The 16,183-nt window shown below is 35.9% G+C and overlaps 1 protein-coding gene across 1 annotated transcript in view; it reads right to left on the bottom strand.

Annotated features, from left to right (window-relative positions):
- The window catches only part of WDR70 (WD repeat domain 70), a 130,266-nt gene that overhangs the window by 31,419 nt on the left and 82,664 nt on the right, over window positions 1-16,183 (bottom strand). Inside the window, exons 10-11 of the mRNA XM_018070513.1 lie at window positions 6,737-6,836; window positions 424-508 (exon numbers count right to left, since the gene is read on the bottom strand). Coding sequence (XP_017926002.1) covers window positions 424-508; window positions 6,737-6,836 — 185 coding nt within the window. The remainder of the gene's footprint in view (window positions 1-423; window positions 509-6,736; window positions 6,837-16,183) is intronic.

Below are 16,183 nucleotides of genomic sequence, written 5' to 3'. Positions count from 1 at the left end.
TCTGACACCATAACCTGAATTCATACCAGGTACCTTCATGTTATGTCTACTTTTTCATCCAGCTCTTTTTTATTAATCATAGACTAAATACGAATGAGGTGCACACCTGTATCTCATTACACAAACATAAGGCAACGAATGGGCCTCCTCCTAAAAAAGTCGCTAATCTAATAAGACATAAGACATATCAGACTGAAAAATGGTATAAAACAAGCAAAGTTAGCTATGCAATACCACAAAAATGGTAAGAGGTTTTAAAGCAATGTGAATCTCTAAAATAGCCAAGAACTGACACTGCACAGTCCTCCCTGTGCAGTCCTTTCTGCACAGTTCTGCACCTACTGGCAACTGAGAACTCCAGTAGAACCCCATTCAGCAAAAATATTGCTATTTCTACTAGCTGGAATAAATCAGAGTACTTACATTGGAAAAAAGCTGGGCAGTCCATCTGCTGAATTAAGAGGCTTTTTAAATTGTCTAATATCCCATATCTTCAAGGTATCATCTCCTATGAAACAAAAGAGACAAAGGTTAGCAATAAAGAATTAAAGCCAAGAATTAGGCATGTCAGAAAATTTCATCCTCTAACTCAGACAGAAAGAGAACAGAATGATAGAATAGAAGCATTCTAAATGGGAATGGTTTGGAAGACTTTTGTCCCTAAATGACTATTACAGTACAAGGATAAGAAGTTCAAAGTGCTAGACTCTAGTATATCAGAAACTTCTTCTCATAGGCTTAACTCCATCAGAGTAATCCCTCCTACTAAGAATCACTGTCCACAGTGGAATCAAGTTCCCCAATCACTAGTTTATCCTGTGTTTGCGAGCATTGGTGCTTTACTACTAGGAACAAATTTAACTTTCAATATAGTAAAAGAAATTAAAATGTTGCCATGAATGGTATAGATCAAAAACTAAACAAGTTTTATGTGTTTGGCTTCTACCTGCCCTGAAAAAGCGATCAGGAAGGATGGAGAGCTCATGAAGTCTTCCTCCTTCTTTAGCAGGCAAACAGCAACAAACTGCTATCTCAGGATGGTGAAGAGGCCCTGGCATCAGTCAGAAATCCTCGGGGTAAAGGGAAGCAAGTGAAACCACACTTGCTTTAATGAAACCTTTTCACCACATGACCTTTAGCCATAAAAGCTAAGATGGAGGTTACAGCAAGACATTTATAGCAATTCTCATCTGTGTTTGATAAACATGGTGTGCTTGTAGGCCAGTAAAAGTTAGGCTGTTTATCCCTTTTCGAAAAGTTATGACATGTTAACAAAGTGAGAACAGGGGGAAGAAAAGAGATTAGTTAGTTATTCTCAGAGGGATCTACATCTCTGCTGATTATTCTTCTCAGATACATCTTTCCAGTGTGCGACAAGCTACAGACTTTGAGCTTTGAAGCACCTAGACATCTCCTAGCATTTGACATTAGTGTCTCAGCACTTTCAAGGGTGAAAAGAAGGACATTAAAACAACAATTATCTTTAAAAATACCCAGAGATTGATTCTAGACTAAAAGTTACAAAATCTTTCTAACCTAGGAGGAAAAGGAGGCAAGACCTGCTTCCTCCCAAAGCACAAATCTTGCAGGGAAGTAATTTGGTTGTCTACAAGTATTTTATGGACTCACAGACTTTAAGCTCAAGAGCTCAAAGGAGGCCTTGGAAATAAAATGTTTTTTAAAAAAGTAACATGCTGCAACAAAAGAAATCAAGGCCAGCAGTGCCCTTTACAGGGAAAGCAGTAATGTGTGGCCTCATACATCATGTATGTTTATATTAAAGACTAGGATAACTCCTTACTACAAAATATTTTTAAAAAGTGGACAACTTAAATAAATGATGTCTAGAGCAGAGTAGAAGCTAAAAAATGACAACAGAGAAAAATGTTGAGTCCCTATTTTGGGAATATCTGTTTTCTTATTGTTTCTCAGTAGACTCCATCCCAAGCATTTCAAAGCTTTTGGTCTTGTAAAATAAGCCCTCCCTTCTCCCTCCCCCCCAACAAAAAAACACTTATTACTGAGATGTTACATCTGAAGTAGCAGCACTTTATAAACGTATGCAAAGGACACCATTTGGCCATTTTGCAAATCCCCTGGATAGGGACAGATCTACAGCTAGCAGCCAAGGCTGTTCTGTTTCCAGTGGAATGAGCCTTGACATGATCTTCAAGCTGTAGTCCTCCTAGGCTTTAGCAGGAGAGATGCAGTCAGACGTAGTAGCTGTAGCTCTTCTGCTAACTAGAAGAACTAATGGGCTGGTTAAAAACATTAGAAGACTCTAGCAGGACTCAAAGTTGTGGTTGTTTTCAAGTCAACACTGTCTTTAACTGTGCAGAAATAGATAATTAAGTATTTGGAAAGGGAGAAATGCTAGTAGAAATACTTGGCTAATGTTGTGAAACTCTTATCATAATTTAGAATTTGCCCAAATTCACTGTTCCTAATTTGCTTTTCCTAATGAAAATTTTCTGTGCACAAATGTGATTGATTACTGAATCTAATTTGCATTTAGAGTTGAAATCACTGTCACAAAGATAACGGAGTATTAACTTTCCTCAATACTAAGGATTTTTTCCAGTAGCATTCTACTATCGATGCCTAAGAGGCTTCTTTACTAGAGCTGTAGCACTACTGTTCTGTTTTTAATTACTTTATAAGTGAAAAAAACCTAGTTATCCTTAAACAAAAACATATAAACAGAAGTTGTGCAGTTCAGTATGAAGCATTCAAAATAGTCTACTGAGATCATTCAGTATTTTTTTCTTGATGGCAGACTTGTCTGAAGCCTAGCAGGATTACTTAAAGCTTTTATAGTCTTTTTAGTAGCATTTCAAACTCTATTTTTTGCCATTTTAATAAAAAGGATACCAATAAACGGGCTCAAGTCTGACACAATCAGGTCAGACACCATTATGCCAATGGTATTGAGCATTGGATTTATCAAGAGGTAACAATTAGGTCCTAGAAAAACAGTATTTCGTGAGCCAAGATAGGCATTTAGCAAATGCCTTTTAGTCAAAGTAAGACCAATGCACTGATACTAGAAAGATTTTATCTGATTTTTAGTTCTCTTTTCAGAAAATGATGAGTAGGAAGACAAGCACATGAATGTGAATGGGCACAAAAGAAAAAAAAGCACTGCCAGAAACTCAAAAGCTTACAGTCAGCAACACTAAAAGGGGGAGCCCTGCGTTGAAAGCAAATCAAGGATAGCAGGTGTTCACAGAGATCACTGAAACATAGGAAATGGGAATTTAAAAAAGAATAGGAAATACACAGCATAACAAGAAGGGGTATGTGTGAGAGGGCACCAGAATATGTTTATAAAGTATGAGCCTTTCTGTGAAGGCTTATGTGGAGAGAGGTACCTTACACATACCTTACAGAACAAGGTATGTGCTTCTGCATTCTGCACTGGTTCTACTGGAGGAGCTGCAACAACTAAAGAATGACCTTTGGAGGCATCAAACATTGGGACCACAGCTAAAGGTCTCGGGGCGGAAGTCACAAATCAAGGCATCTGCACGTATATTTGCAACAGCTCTCACCATCACCTCCATCCATACCAGCCTGGTCAGATTAATTAAAGTACACTATCTTCTCTAAACATATGGAAGAGGAGGATACTGGAAGACTTTGAGAAAGCCATTTCAGCTCCAAGTGTTGTAAATAGTTAATACTGAAATATTAAAGCTAATTAATGCATTTTTGGCATTGTTGGAATGAACAGTGCTCAGATTACTTGACAAACCCATTTGATTTTTAAAATGCTAATGTCTGCATTTACTATAAAGAGCAATATATTATTCCTCTACACAAAATAGAAAGTCACTATACATGCTGCTGCGTAATCCTTGAGGAAACTGTATTCAAGGTGTTTCTACCTTTTAATCCAACTGCAAAATGAAATATCTTATTTTTCCTCAAATACGCTGTAAAAAGAGAAATACAACTAAATATTAAAAAAAAAAAAAAATCCAAACCAGAAACAAACCCAAAACCAAACAAAAATATCCAAAGGAAACACCAAAACATTTTTTTTGAGCTCAGATGAAAGCATATATCTACATAAGCTATCTGATGGCTTTGATGTGAATATTTTTTGCGTCGGTCTAGCAGCACTGAATTTATTTTCCCTATATAAATTTACTGGTTAAGATGACAGTGAGTCCACACAGTGTCTGTAACACAGAGAACAGATGAACCACCAAACTAAAAGCTGTCATGAGATTCACGGAATTAAGGAAGTCATTGTTTCATATTACAACAAAAACTAACTCCCAGACATATCAGCAGTCAAGAAAAGTTTTTTTATATTCAATATTTTTACAATAGGTCCCCAAGTCCAGTCCTACTGCTTATCTTTTTCCCTGTTAAACAAAGAAAATGTTCTCTAAACATGATTGTTCATGGTTTCAAGCATGCAAAAATATCACTTTCTTAAGTTTCTGTCAAGTTACTACCTAATACCCAACAAGAATAAGACTGGAAACTTTCATAAGCAGCTCCTTAGGTTTTCCTTTTCCCTTGTGCCTGCAGCTGAGCCATGCCTCAGCTCTCTCATATCCAACACAGAATCTACATCAGATGCAGGAAAGCCCATCAGGCTTTCAATGAAAGTTCCCATGCCCCAAACAACTATCCCTCTCTTTGATCCTCAGCACTTGGCAGGTGTGTTAATCTATGAATGCTAAATCCACATCTGCTTTCCTTGGTACAGATCCAAAGCAATACTCATATTAGAGCCCTAACCAAACAAGTCAAAATAAGGTATGAATCCTCCTTATTCCCTAGCACAGTGCACACAGAGCTTTTTCTTTTTTTTTTGAATATGCTAGACAAAGGTAGCACTTTTATCCACACTGAGTGGCCAAATTTCTCTGCAGTCTTACATTCTGCAAACAATCAATCAGCATTTTATACAGCTTAGAGCAGAGTGTGATAGATAAAACATAAGTAAATGAAAGTCTGTTTAACATGACACAAAAACTGGAGACAGATGAGGAAGAGCAGGCAACCAAAAGTGCCACATGCAATAAAAATAAGCAAAGGTCATTTTATGTGATCAACATTCATAAATGTGAAACAGAAGAGAATTTACATAAATGGATGTTTCAACCACTAGTGAATACTTCTCACATAAGTATTAACCTTGTTTGCTCTTATATTTAAAAGCACACTGAGGTTTATCCTTAAATCTCATACTCTATGTGAATTTTTTGAGGACAACACCACTAGCAGACAGAAGCAGTGTTTTACTTAGTGCAGAACAAAAGACACACAGTTCACCTGCTTTCCCAGTAGGAGAAAGTTCACACACAGTAAGAGTCTGGTTCAGTAAGGACAAGCAAAGTTGAGAGCTTTTACCTCAACCACTTAGAACCCATTCATGATGGGCAAAGTGGCAGTAGAGCTCTGGATTCAGGAGCCTGAACCACAATTAGGAAACAATCCAAGTGCCATTAGTGTCGGTAAGCCTAGGGTCATCAAGGACAAGACTACCATCAGCTTACTCTGAAAGATGTTTTCTGGGAAACATAATGTTTGGAATCTTTGAAATGCGGCAAGATAAAGAGTCAGTGAGGCAGCATCAATAGCAGTTGCATTTCACTGTACCCATATGCACTTGTGCCACTCTACCCATCAGGGACAGGGGGACAGGGAGGACACAAAGCCATCGCAAGATACAGCCCTTGGCTAGGAATCACATCCCCTGCTTCACAGGTTTTGCCATCGATGAATACCTCTATCCTGGTACTTTGTATATGTAATCTCATTCTGTCTACGTCCCATACTGACCAGATGTCCTATGCATATGTTAGGCACAATGTCAGCCGACATTAATGCATACTGCCTCTCCCTAGGCCTGTTTATTTGGCCTTGGGGCAATGCTAATGCATACACAGAGCTTCTGGTTACAGCTGGTTTCCATCCAGACAGCTTGGATGGTATGCTTGCACCTGCCTGCAAAATACTGGGTAGACAAATCTCTGCATGAAACATTGTTGTCTTCAACAGACAACGTCCTATCCCAATAATGAAGTGAATGATTCCTCAAATACATCTTTGCCTTCTCAAGACTTGTTCTGTTATCCAAGACCCATTTATAAAAAATTCATCTGAAGTTTAGAACACAAGACCTTTTTCCCAGTCCTGTGGATATTTCAGATTTTTCTGCCATTCAAGTACATCTTGGTCAGTCAATTCCAGTCACAAACTTTTGATGTTTCTAATATAGATTAGATAAAAATTCCAATTAGGACAGAAAAGGACACTGCCTAAGAAAGCTGTATGAGGAATTAATAATCCAGAACAGAGAGACAGTTATCGAGAGGCAGTAATCTTCCCAGAAACAGCTAAGCAATAAAACTGGACTTGTTTTATTTATAATTCAGCTATTAATTTCCTTTTGGTGTATTATTAATGCTAGACAAGAAGACAGATCAGGAACTGCGTAATATAATCAGCATAGTTCTCTTAAAATATTTCTTAAATGCTGTAAAATGCACATTCAGGAACAGAGTATTGTATGGTATATCAAATAAAAGCAGTAAATTGTGAAATACTTCAGGTTTGAATCACTAGTGTCTCATTTCACTACCTTATCTCCATCATAAGCAATTACATTTAACAATGATTCAATTTATATGGTTTGTTTAATGAACAATTTCAACTTACCAAAGTTAAAACTGTCTTACATTCAACATATCATAGGGTTCTTTCAACCACCTACCTCCTCGGCTGGCAAGGACAGTCCCATCATAGGAAAACGTCAAGCATGAAGTGTCAGTGCCTGAAGCATGGGCTTGCCTGCAGTGGAACTTCGTATGTACCTGTTTGTCAAACAAACAAAACATTACAAAATAGACATTACAAACAAAATGTTTCAAAGTGGGACAAATATTTTATAGCATTTTGTGTACTCTGATGCTATTCCTAAATTTAAACAGAAACCCCTGCATTTTTAGAAGCTAAATTTCAACAGTCTTTTAAAAACATCACGCATGTTTCAGAATAGGCTCTCATAATAAGGCCTTGAATGCAAAATTTAACTTTTTCATAGGTTTAATTATACAGTACACACTTAGTGCTCCCACCAGCACTGAATAAAAAGTAGTTATGCCTGGTTAAGATAAAAGTACATTTGAAGACAGTTCTCAACACTCCCCTAAGAAGGCCTGTAGTTACAAAAACTACCAAAATACAATATACATACTTTCCAAAGGACTTTAAAGAAGGACTGGAGGAACTTACTTTTCCCAAATTTAATCCCTGACAAACTTAATGGCTTACATAATAGAACAAAGTTCAGATATTTTTAAATTTGTGTTCCATTTAGCTGCAATAAAATTCTAGTTTGGGAATGATTGGGAATTATTGGGAATTATTTTAATTATTTCTATTTTGCTGATAATTCTAGAGAAAGGTTGAAACTGCTTTCAGGTTAACATTTTATTCTTATTCATTAAGTCATTATTTGGTAAAATACCTAAAAATTCTATTAAAAAGAGAGGAACCTCAAATTAAATCTTAACACTCTTGTAAAATCAAACTTGCCTACTTCCCAACCAAAAACAAAGGTCTCAGCTAAGATACCAAGAAATCTTTCATACAGAAGAAGGGAAAATGGAAGAAAAGGGAAAAGAAAGAAAGAGAGATAAAGGAATTTGTGACAGGTTGATTCCTTACACCTAGGTAACTATGCTCCTCACTTACCCTCTTTTCATAACCAAAAACTAATTCATATAGCTGTACAATTAAGCATTCAAGACTTAGAGGTTGCCAGTACAACTGTATCTCATCTTCCTGTCTGCAAGATAAGGTTCAACACACACAGAGGAGAAGGTGACAAATTAGTGACCTTAAAGTCCTTTATTTATTGCAGTGATGAGCAAAACAGAAAAATAGTGTATTTTCAGAGGGGGTTTTGAACAGCATGCAGAAAGTCAGCCCTATAACGCCACCCTAAACAGTAAGAGGACAAAACACTGAGCAGCTGCTCAGTGATTTCTATCCAAACTATGCATTAAAAGAGACACAGTTCTACAGAATATGAAGGGAGGATGTGATCACAAAATGCAGTCACACAGGCTGAATTGGGCTTGCACAGGAATACTCAGTTACTGAATCTTCTAATTTTTGACACGCACCTTACTAGGGCTCTTTTTTATGGGCTATTTTGCAAGTAAAAGAACGAAACTAATAAAGCAGCTAATGCTGTTTATTGTTTAGAATATTTGCTCTAAATTTGGTTCTAAAGCTAAAGAATATTCATGTGATGACATTAATAACTACTGCAATCTTATTTTGATGTGCAGATTTAGTCAAGTATTGAGAGGAGTCACATGAGGCATTCCCTCCACAAATGACTCTTCATCAAACAAGCAAGGACTTCAAATATCAAGTACATGCTTCTTACAGTATTTTGGAGATAGAATATAATAGCTTACGTTTAGTCTTAGTAATTGTTTTGAAATTACTGTCACTTTTAACCAATTTTGCATACCCTGGAGTAAGTCTATGAACAGACTGCCGTTTACAACTGTATGTCTTTGGTGGGAGTGTTCATAAATAATAAAAATTATACTTTATGCATCCAATTACATAAAATCTTCCAATGTGTTGTAACACACAAAGGATAAAGTGTAAATTGGCTACCAGAAAATAGATTTTCTCCAAATAGTATTTGTTAAACATTAAAAAGCAATTAAAATTATATATTTTCTGTCTAAGAAATACCATGGACACTTGCAAAAACATCATAAATGGTTAATAATCACACTTTAAAAAATGCCAGAAATATTACATTATGATATTAAGCTAGTTCAAATGAATTGGAAGAACTTCATTTGGGCTCCACAACATTCTCATCCCTTCCAGGCAATGTCACATTGACATACATATATTAAAATATGATTTTTTTCACTCTGCTGTCCAACTTAATGTGAGGCTGTAGGATATTTTCCTTTAACTTCATCCTTAATCAATCTGAAATATTTTCTTTTGTTTTGTGTTGGATACAAATTAAAATACAGAAAAGACCTGGGGTCCAACTAATGCCTTTTCTTTTATGTTTAATTAAGTAAAAACCCAAACATCTATGGATAAGCAAATTACATACCAGTTCAGAAATTTTGCTATTTTCCTAGGGTCAAAGATAATGATTTTATTCAGCATGAATTTATGAATCCATTAATAAAACCTAAACTGTCTCTTTCAGGAATTAAGCAATTCACCTTAAATTGGCCCAAAGTTGTGTCAGGGAAGGTTTAGATTGAAAATTAGGAAAAAATTCTTCACTGAAAGGGTGATCAAGCATTGGAAGAGGATGCCCAGGGAAGTGGCTGAGTCACCACCCCTAGAGGTATTTAAAAGACATGTAGATGTGGCCCTTAGGGACACGGTGGTGGACTCGGCAGAGTTAAGGCTAATGGTGGAACTTGAAGAACCTAAGGTCTTTTCTAACCTAAATGACTTTATGACTCTGTCACCCACTGTGGAGCAGTCTCAATGAAGTACCTGTACTTCAACAGGTTCTTACCCTTTTTCAACTGTCCTACAGAAAACGGAAAACAGCAACATATAAATATCAAAGATTGACCTTATGTACCCCCTTAATCACAAAAACAAAAACAACAGAATTAATTTAGCCCAACTCTATCCAGCTTTGATGCTTTAGGATTTCATGTAAAACAAGACTTGTGTGAAAGGGATAGTAAGATTGCATCAGCAATTCTGTTTGTCTTTAAAAATAAATTTGCTCAGTTCATCAGTAAAAAGATTGTTTTCCTAACTTTGAGCTTGCAAGCTTGCCCTCCATATATTATTCTGCAAAGGAATATAACCCTGAATTGTAATACTAAATCAAATATTCTAAAATGATTGAAGGTTGCTCTAAAAATGATAGAAGGTTGAACAAGAAGTTTTTACATATACTGGCAAACGTTCATTGCAGTTTTCAAAGAAAATAATGTGTTTGGCCTCTGATCTCTTAATATTTTTAACAGATGTCTAATCTTGCTAACAAATCATTACAAAAAAAATTGTTATCAGAATGCTTTTTGCTGGAAAGACATGAAACAACAGAACTAATGTACACAATTCAAAAGTCTGATTCAAGAAGGCGAGAGCACTGAAATATCAGATAGAGATATAAAAGATAATTAGGGCAAAGTGTATCTACATATCTCCTTCATTACCCTTCTCCTTTTGTTGCAGAAGTGCCTGCTATTATGAAGTAACAATCATGTTACTTCATAAAAGCATACTACAAAGTTTAATAAGTTCATCAGTCCTTAGTATTTTTAAAAGGTTTAGTTACTTCAGCAAATTCTGCAGTAAACCACTATCTTCTGCAACTTGTTTAAAGGTTTTCTTAGCTAACAACTTCAGCAATGTAAGCACTTTCCTCCTAGCTTTGTATTAGCACATATATTTTTGTTAAGCAATTACAGCTGACTGTACTTGTGTGCAAATGAGATGACAGGCAGAAAACACGAAGCACATGTGAGAAAGGACAGTTTTATGTATCAAAAAAAAATACACGTCAGGATTTGCAATACTGCCGCAGTCCTCAGAGAGGAAGAGAGGCAGAAGATAAAAGGAAGCCAAAGAAAGGATTGGGAAGGGAAGAGTTGTGAGGTGGAAAGGTACATGACCAGAGCATCAGTAATGAGTATCCCTTGCACAAAAATCTGGGTGGATTGAGGAGGACCCATATGGGAAGTGAATATGCCACGTGAAGATGGCACATGAAGTGTTTATCACAAACGAGTGGCCTACAGAGCCACGTGGTTACAGCTCTGCATCACACAACTGCTCTTCTGCTCAAAAAGCCTAAATAAAACATATTCTACGGAAAGCAACTAGATCTACTCAGTTTGGTCACCTCAGAAATCCAAGGCACGTCCATGAGAAAAACAACAATATGATAAACTAATGAAATTTTTTAACTTTCCACACTGTTTCTGGGATACAGTATTTCACAGTAAGCCAACACTTTCCCAAGATTATAATGCTTCCCACACTCTGCCCCCCCCACTTTTCTTTTAACAAAACATTGAATGTCCCAGCCAAGAAATTCTTCTTCCTTTTTATTCCTAACATCTTCTAGATTTTTTAAAAGCACAGGCAGTAAATTAAGGCAGGCCTTGGGGAAAGTGAGACCTACAAAGATTGCTTTATCAATCTTTCCCTATATTACAGATGCGTCGCAAAATTTTACTTATTTATTAGTATGAACACAGTCAACCATAAAACCACAATCATGTCTACAGCAAAAGGAACTCTGTCCAGTAATGAGTGTGCCACTAGTAATGTGCAATCTACTTCAGTTTGCTCCAGCACAAAGAAGGTGTGATGTGAACAGGGAAGCTCATCTCTAGAGATGCCTCCGAGGCTCACTCACCAGCTGTTTCCTGTCTTTCACATCAAGGAATGTTTCCAAGGCTCCTTGAGAGCTGGAAACTTGGGATTTACACTAGTTTCAAACTAGCTCAGCAGAGATGCCAGACAAGCAAGTCCCAAGCCGTGTACGGTGTTTGAGTTTTAAACGAGTCTTTTCACCTGAGATACTTTCAGGAAAATAAAATGGCTGACACTTCCAATATTCAGCTGTGAAAGTTATAATTGTTAGCAAATGTAAAAGCTTTCTAAGATAACATATTATCATAGGCCAGTCTCAAGGTGACAAACTTATGAGATATAAAGGTGAAAAAAAGAAATCAAACAAACAAACTAGAAAACTTTTTTAGTCACAGCTGAGCAAAGCTGTCTGGGTCTTTGTTGAAAGTGATCCCAACAGAGACAGCCAACACCTCAGACCTGTGATTACAGCTGACAAGACAGACAGGTTCCCAGGTAACAAATTAAACTCTCCAAATGGCTATTTCCCCATCCCCCTTCAGCCAGCTCTACTGAAGGAAGCATATTTGCTTTTCTCTCCATTATAATCCAGAAAAGAAATGTAAGTGTACTATCTGGGTTTAGTATATCACTTAAAAAATATCAGATCTATGTATGTCAGCTGAATTCAGAAATTTCTCAATATTTTCCCTGAGTAGGCACTTGCAGACTATATCAGATGCTTTCCTTAAGTCTCCATAAACATGATCCCCAGGCTTTCAATTTATGTGACAGCTCTTCAATACCACTTCCCGTGGTGTAGAAACGGATGCTGTTTCAGTAATGAGCATACTGATGCAAAACAAGATTAACTTGTGAAATCTGAGGTTTCAGTGTTTACAAGATTACACGCTTACATGATTTGCTCTTCTCTGTTATTTTCTAACTCAGTGACATCTACATGTATCATCAGCAGACGTGAAACACTCCTTCCTTTCTCTCAATCCTAATTAAACAATTATGAATACAGTAATATAACTTTATTTGCCATAACCAGGACAACTGACTGACAATTGTATTTAACTTTGTGCATCCATTATATTCTCATCTGTTGAAACTAAGGCCTTTTTCTGGGTGAGAAGTCTTTGGGATTTCTTTATCTCACACTCAGCAGTGGTTCAATACCCTTCAACAATCTGTCACATGTTTCGTTACTGAGATATTTGCAATTACTGAACACATAAAAGACTTGCCTTTTCTTAAAAATTCTGCAGGGTTTTTTTAGCCACTATATTGCAATGAAAAACCTACATAACCAAAAAAAAAATGGTCTATAATTATTTCTAAAATTTATAAAAGATTCAGTCCATTGCAATGAATCATGCTTTATATTATGCAACTATGAATAAAAATAAAAACAGAAGTGTGAAATGCCTAGTCAGAAAACGCTGGGCTGTTATGGAAAGCAGCAGTCTTAGAAGAGAAGCCATACAGCAGTGTCAACAGTCAAAAATTATTTAGTGTTTTGATAATTGCAATTGATACAAAAACTTGATTTCTGTTGAAGAAAAATAATATAAACATTTATGTGGCAAGGCACCCAAGACATTTGACCATATGTGGTTTTAGGCAAAACAAGGAAGTAAGCAAGTTTGCCTTAGAAATGTCTCTGATCCACTGCAGAGTGATGAGAAAGTCCTTCCTATCTGCCCATGCTTCCTTCACCACTTAGAATATTAGATTTCTAAGAATTTGCTGGCCACAGAAACAATTTCTTCTTGGTCAAGTTAATTCATCAAGAAAGATTTTAGGAAACTATTTTAGAAAGATGGCTTCTTAACAGCATTGCTAAATATTTGCCTAATGGTTTGAAAATGAAACCCCAGCTGAATGTTTGGCTGCACAGTCAAACTCTGCATTTGAGAAAACAACCTATCTTGGCCACAAAAATGATAAATATTACTAATAAAAATAGCTTTTGGAAACTATTCAGTTGGCTTTCTTTGGGGATTTTTTACACTGCATGAGAAAAACATACAAGGATGTAAAAGAAATGTTCTTCTGTATCTTTTCATAACTTATCAAATCCATCTCATGCTATCCTAGTAAATTCACATTTTTCTTCCTTTATACTATCAAATATGGCTTTTGTAAACCAACAAAAAAGCCCATCACTGCTTTTGCCTCTTACAAAATTAAATTAGTCAGTCTTAGACTTGCCCTGTTGTTGAAGGTTCCTTTGCTTTCCAGAAAACAATCAAATCTGATCAATGTTATTTCATTAAAAGTTTAGTTAAGATATACTAGAACCCCACTGAAATCCACATATTGCTTCAAACTCACTTAAGCCATCATTGGATGGTTCACAACAATTAGAAGTAGCCTTTTTCCTGTTGGCAATAAACAAGTAAATAAATAAATAAATAAATAGATAAATAAATAAATAGATATATAAAGAATATAAAGAAGCTACTAAGATGTCTTCAAAAGGCAACTATAACAAAGTTATTCTCACAATAGTTCAATATAATTTCTCATATTCTTTCAGTCTTCAGTGCTCCCAAATCTTAAGATCCATTTTTGCGATGCAGTTGAGGTACAGTGTGAGCAGAGTGAAATATAACTGAAAATACAGAAATTTACATTAAGCTAACATTCCTGGTTCAGTAACACTTGAGCCAAAAAAAGTGAATTATCAAAGACGGTGGTATAATAAATTCATTTGCTTGCTGAAAACAGTAGCTAGCATATGTATATTCTAAGCAGATGGGTGTATTTCTCTAAGAAATGTACAGTCATCTTCTCTAAATTTCTTGTAACATAGCAAACTATTATTTCTTCACATTATTTGATTTTTCTGATAAAAATGTACTGCAAACCATCATGCCATATTTTCTCTGCATATTAATTAAAATTATATAATTTTTTTCAAAGTATGTGTTTTGTTTTATTTATTCGTATCGAAATATGAAGACGGAAGAAAGCCTCAGTTAAAGGGATAAGTAATATTTTGCCACAGGAAGCATTTAAGTGATAAAATCAGCATTCTTAACTCTGAGCCTCAGTGGTTTATAATGTTGCATGAAGTTGCTGAGATTATTAGCTCAATATACTTGAACTAATAATATACTGGCTTTCAAAGAATTTATGAATTTATTTTTTTAAGTCACTAGAAAACAAAAAATTTCATCATCATTCAATGTAGTAAGTTGTTGAGAGAAGCTGGCTTTGAGAAGGAAACTCCCTTTCTTCTGTTTATAGGTCTCCTGGACATGTCTGGATGGTGCATGATACACATTTTTTTAATAAAACAAGATATGTTGCTATTAATCTGCAAGATGCAGAGTTCCTAAATGCCCTCAATTTCAGTCACCTTTAATTCAGAATTTTACCTGATGAGCTCAGCAACTTCAGAATTAGGCCCCAGAGTTACAGATGAGTAAAATGAAAAAGTAAGAAGCTGGTTGGGAAAAAAAATTTTAAAAAGGTAACTTAAGTAAACTTAATTTTCCTTTCCAGCAACATTCTTATCTCAGTTCCATAGTTCCTTCTTTGATGGCGTTTTTTTCTCACAATAATTTTATATAATTGACCAGTTAAATAAGCAAACAAATAAAAATCTCTACACACTTGTAAGCAAAAAATTAGCAAAGTGGAAGCAAAATTTCAACAATTGTTTCCTGAAAGTGGTTTATACTAACTGAACAGAATGTTCCAAGCTCACTCAGAGCAGCAATCCAGTACCTAAGCATTAGGTAGAGCAAAAAACCTTGTAATATCTTTAAGAGAAAAAGTTGCTTCCTGTTCTACAGTGAATAAATTTTCTGAATGAATTTCTAATATGTGTCACTTTTAAAATTAGTTTTATAAAACCAAATTACTATTTCAATATGAGAGGATGTAACTTTTTGTTTGAAATTAAGATGCTTAAACTGATTGATCCTTACTGTCTAATTTAATATAAATAATAAGTTGACTATTAAAACTATGGCAATGTAAAAATGTCCTAATCCATAGCTAAGAATCCTTTAAACAGGCTGCAGTATCTCCCTAAAAATTTGTCTCTGACAATACAGAATCATTACGGCATTTTTCATTCTGCAATTAGCCATCTCATCTACTATTAATGTTGCTTCAAAATCCTCTTCTCTTTTTCCATTTTTTATGATACTCCGGGGTAGCTCTCTTGACTACAATTCTCTTTCACCACTAGCATCCCTCTAATTCCTCTCCCTCCAACAAAAGGATTCCTTCCATTTTCTCATTCTATCCTTCCAGCTTCATTTTAGCACAATATTTCACACTTATGCCTGGTAATTTCATATTTCTTCTCCATCAGCAGTGGCATCTTCAGAGCATAGGGAGATACATGAACTGCTGCTTGTGAAAGTCATATCTCAAACTCTCATTTGCATCATCCACTTTACATCAAACAACTCTGTGTTTCTCCCTCTCTCTTATCTCTATTATCTGGGGAGATAATAACAACTGAGTTTGCACATTGCCTTGCTTTTGTTTGTTAGTATAAACCTCTTACCAACTTGACAGCGGACTCAGCCACCTTTGTTTCCAAAGGAGACCAAAACTGAAGCTTGTTTTGCACACATAGACAGACAGCACCACACACTATTGCAGCCCTGCCTTGCCCTCTCTCTCTGACTTTTTCATCCAACACAGTCTTCTCCTCCATCCTCATTCCTCGTCAATCTGACTTAAATTCTCCCCTGAGCCTCAATAGATTTATCCCTGACAAATCCAACATGGGAAGATACCCCATACTTACTCTCATCAACCTTGGGAAAAGAGTGTCTATTTTCTGTTCGCTTTCTTCATTGTT

The sequence above is a fragment of the Manacus vitellinus genome, unplaced genomic scaffold (genome assembly GCF_001715985.3).
Source record: "Manacus vitellinus isolate BGI_N305 unplaced genomic scaffold, ASM171598v3 scaffold_18_pilon, whole genome shotgun sequence".
NCBI lineage: Eukaryota > Metazoa > Chordata > Aves > Passeriformes > Pipridae > Manacus > Manacus vitellinus.
This window is presented reverse-complemented; position numbering and strand designations above follow the sequence as displayed.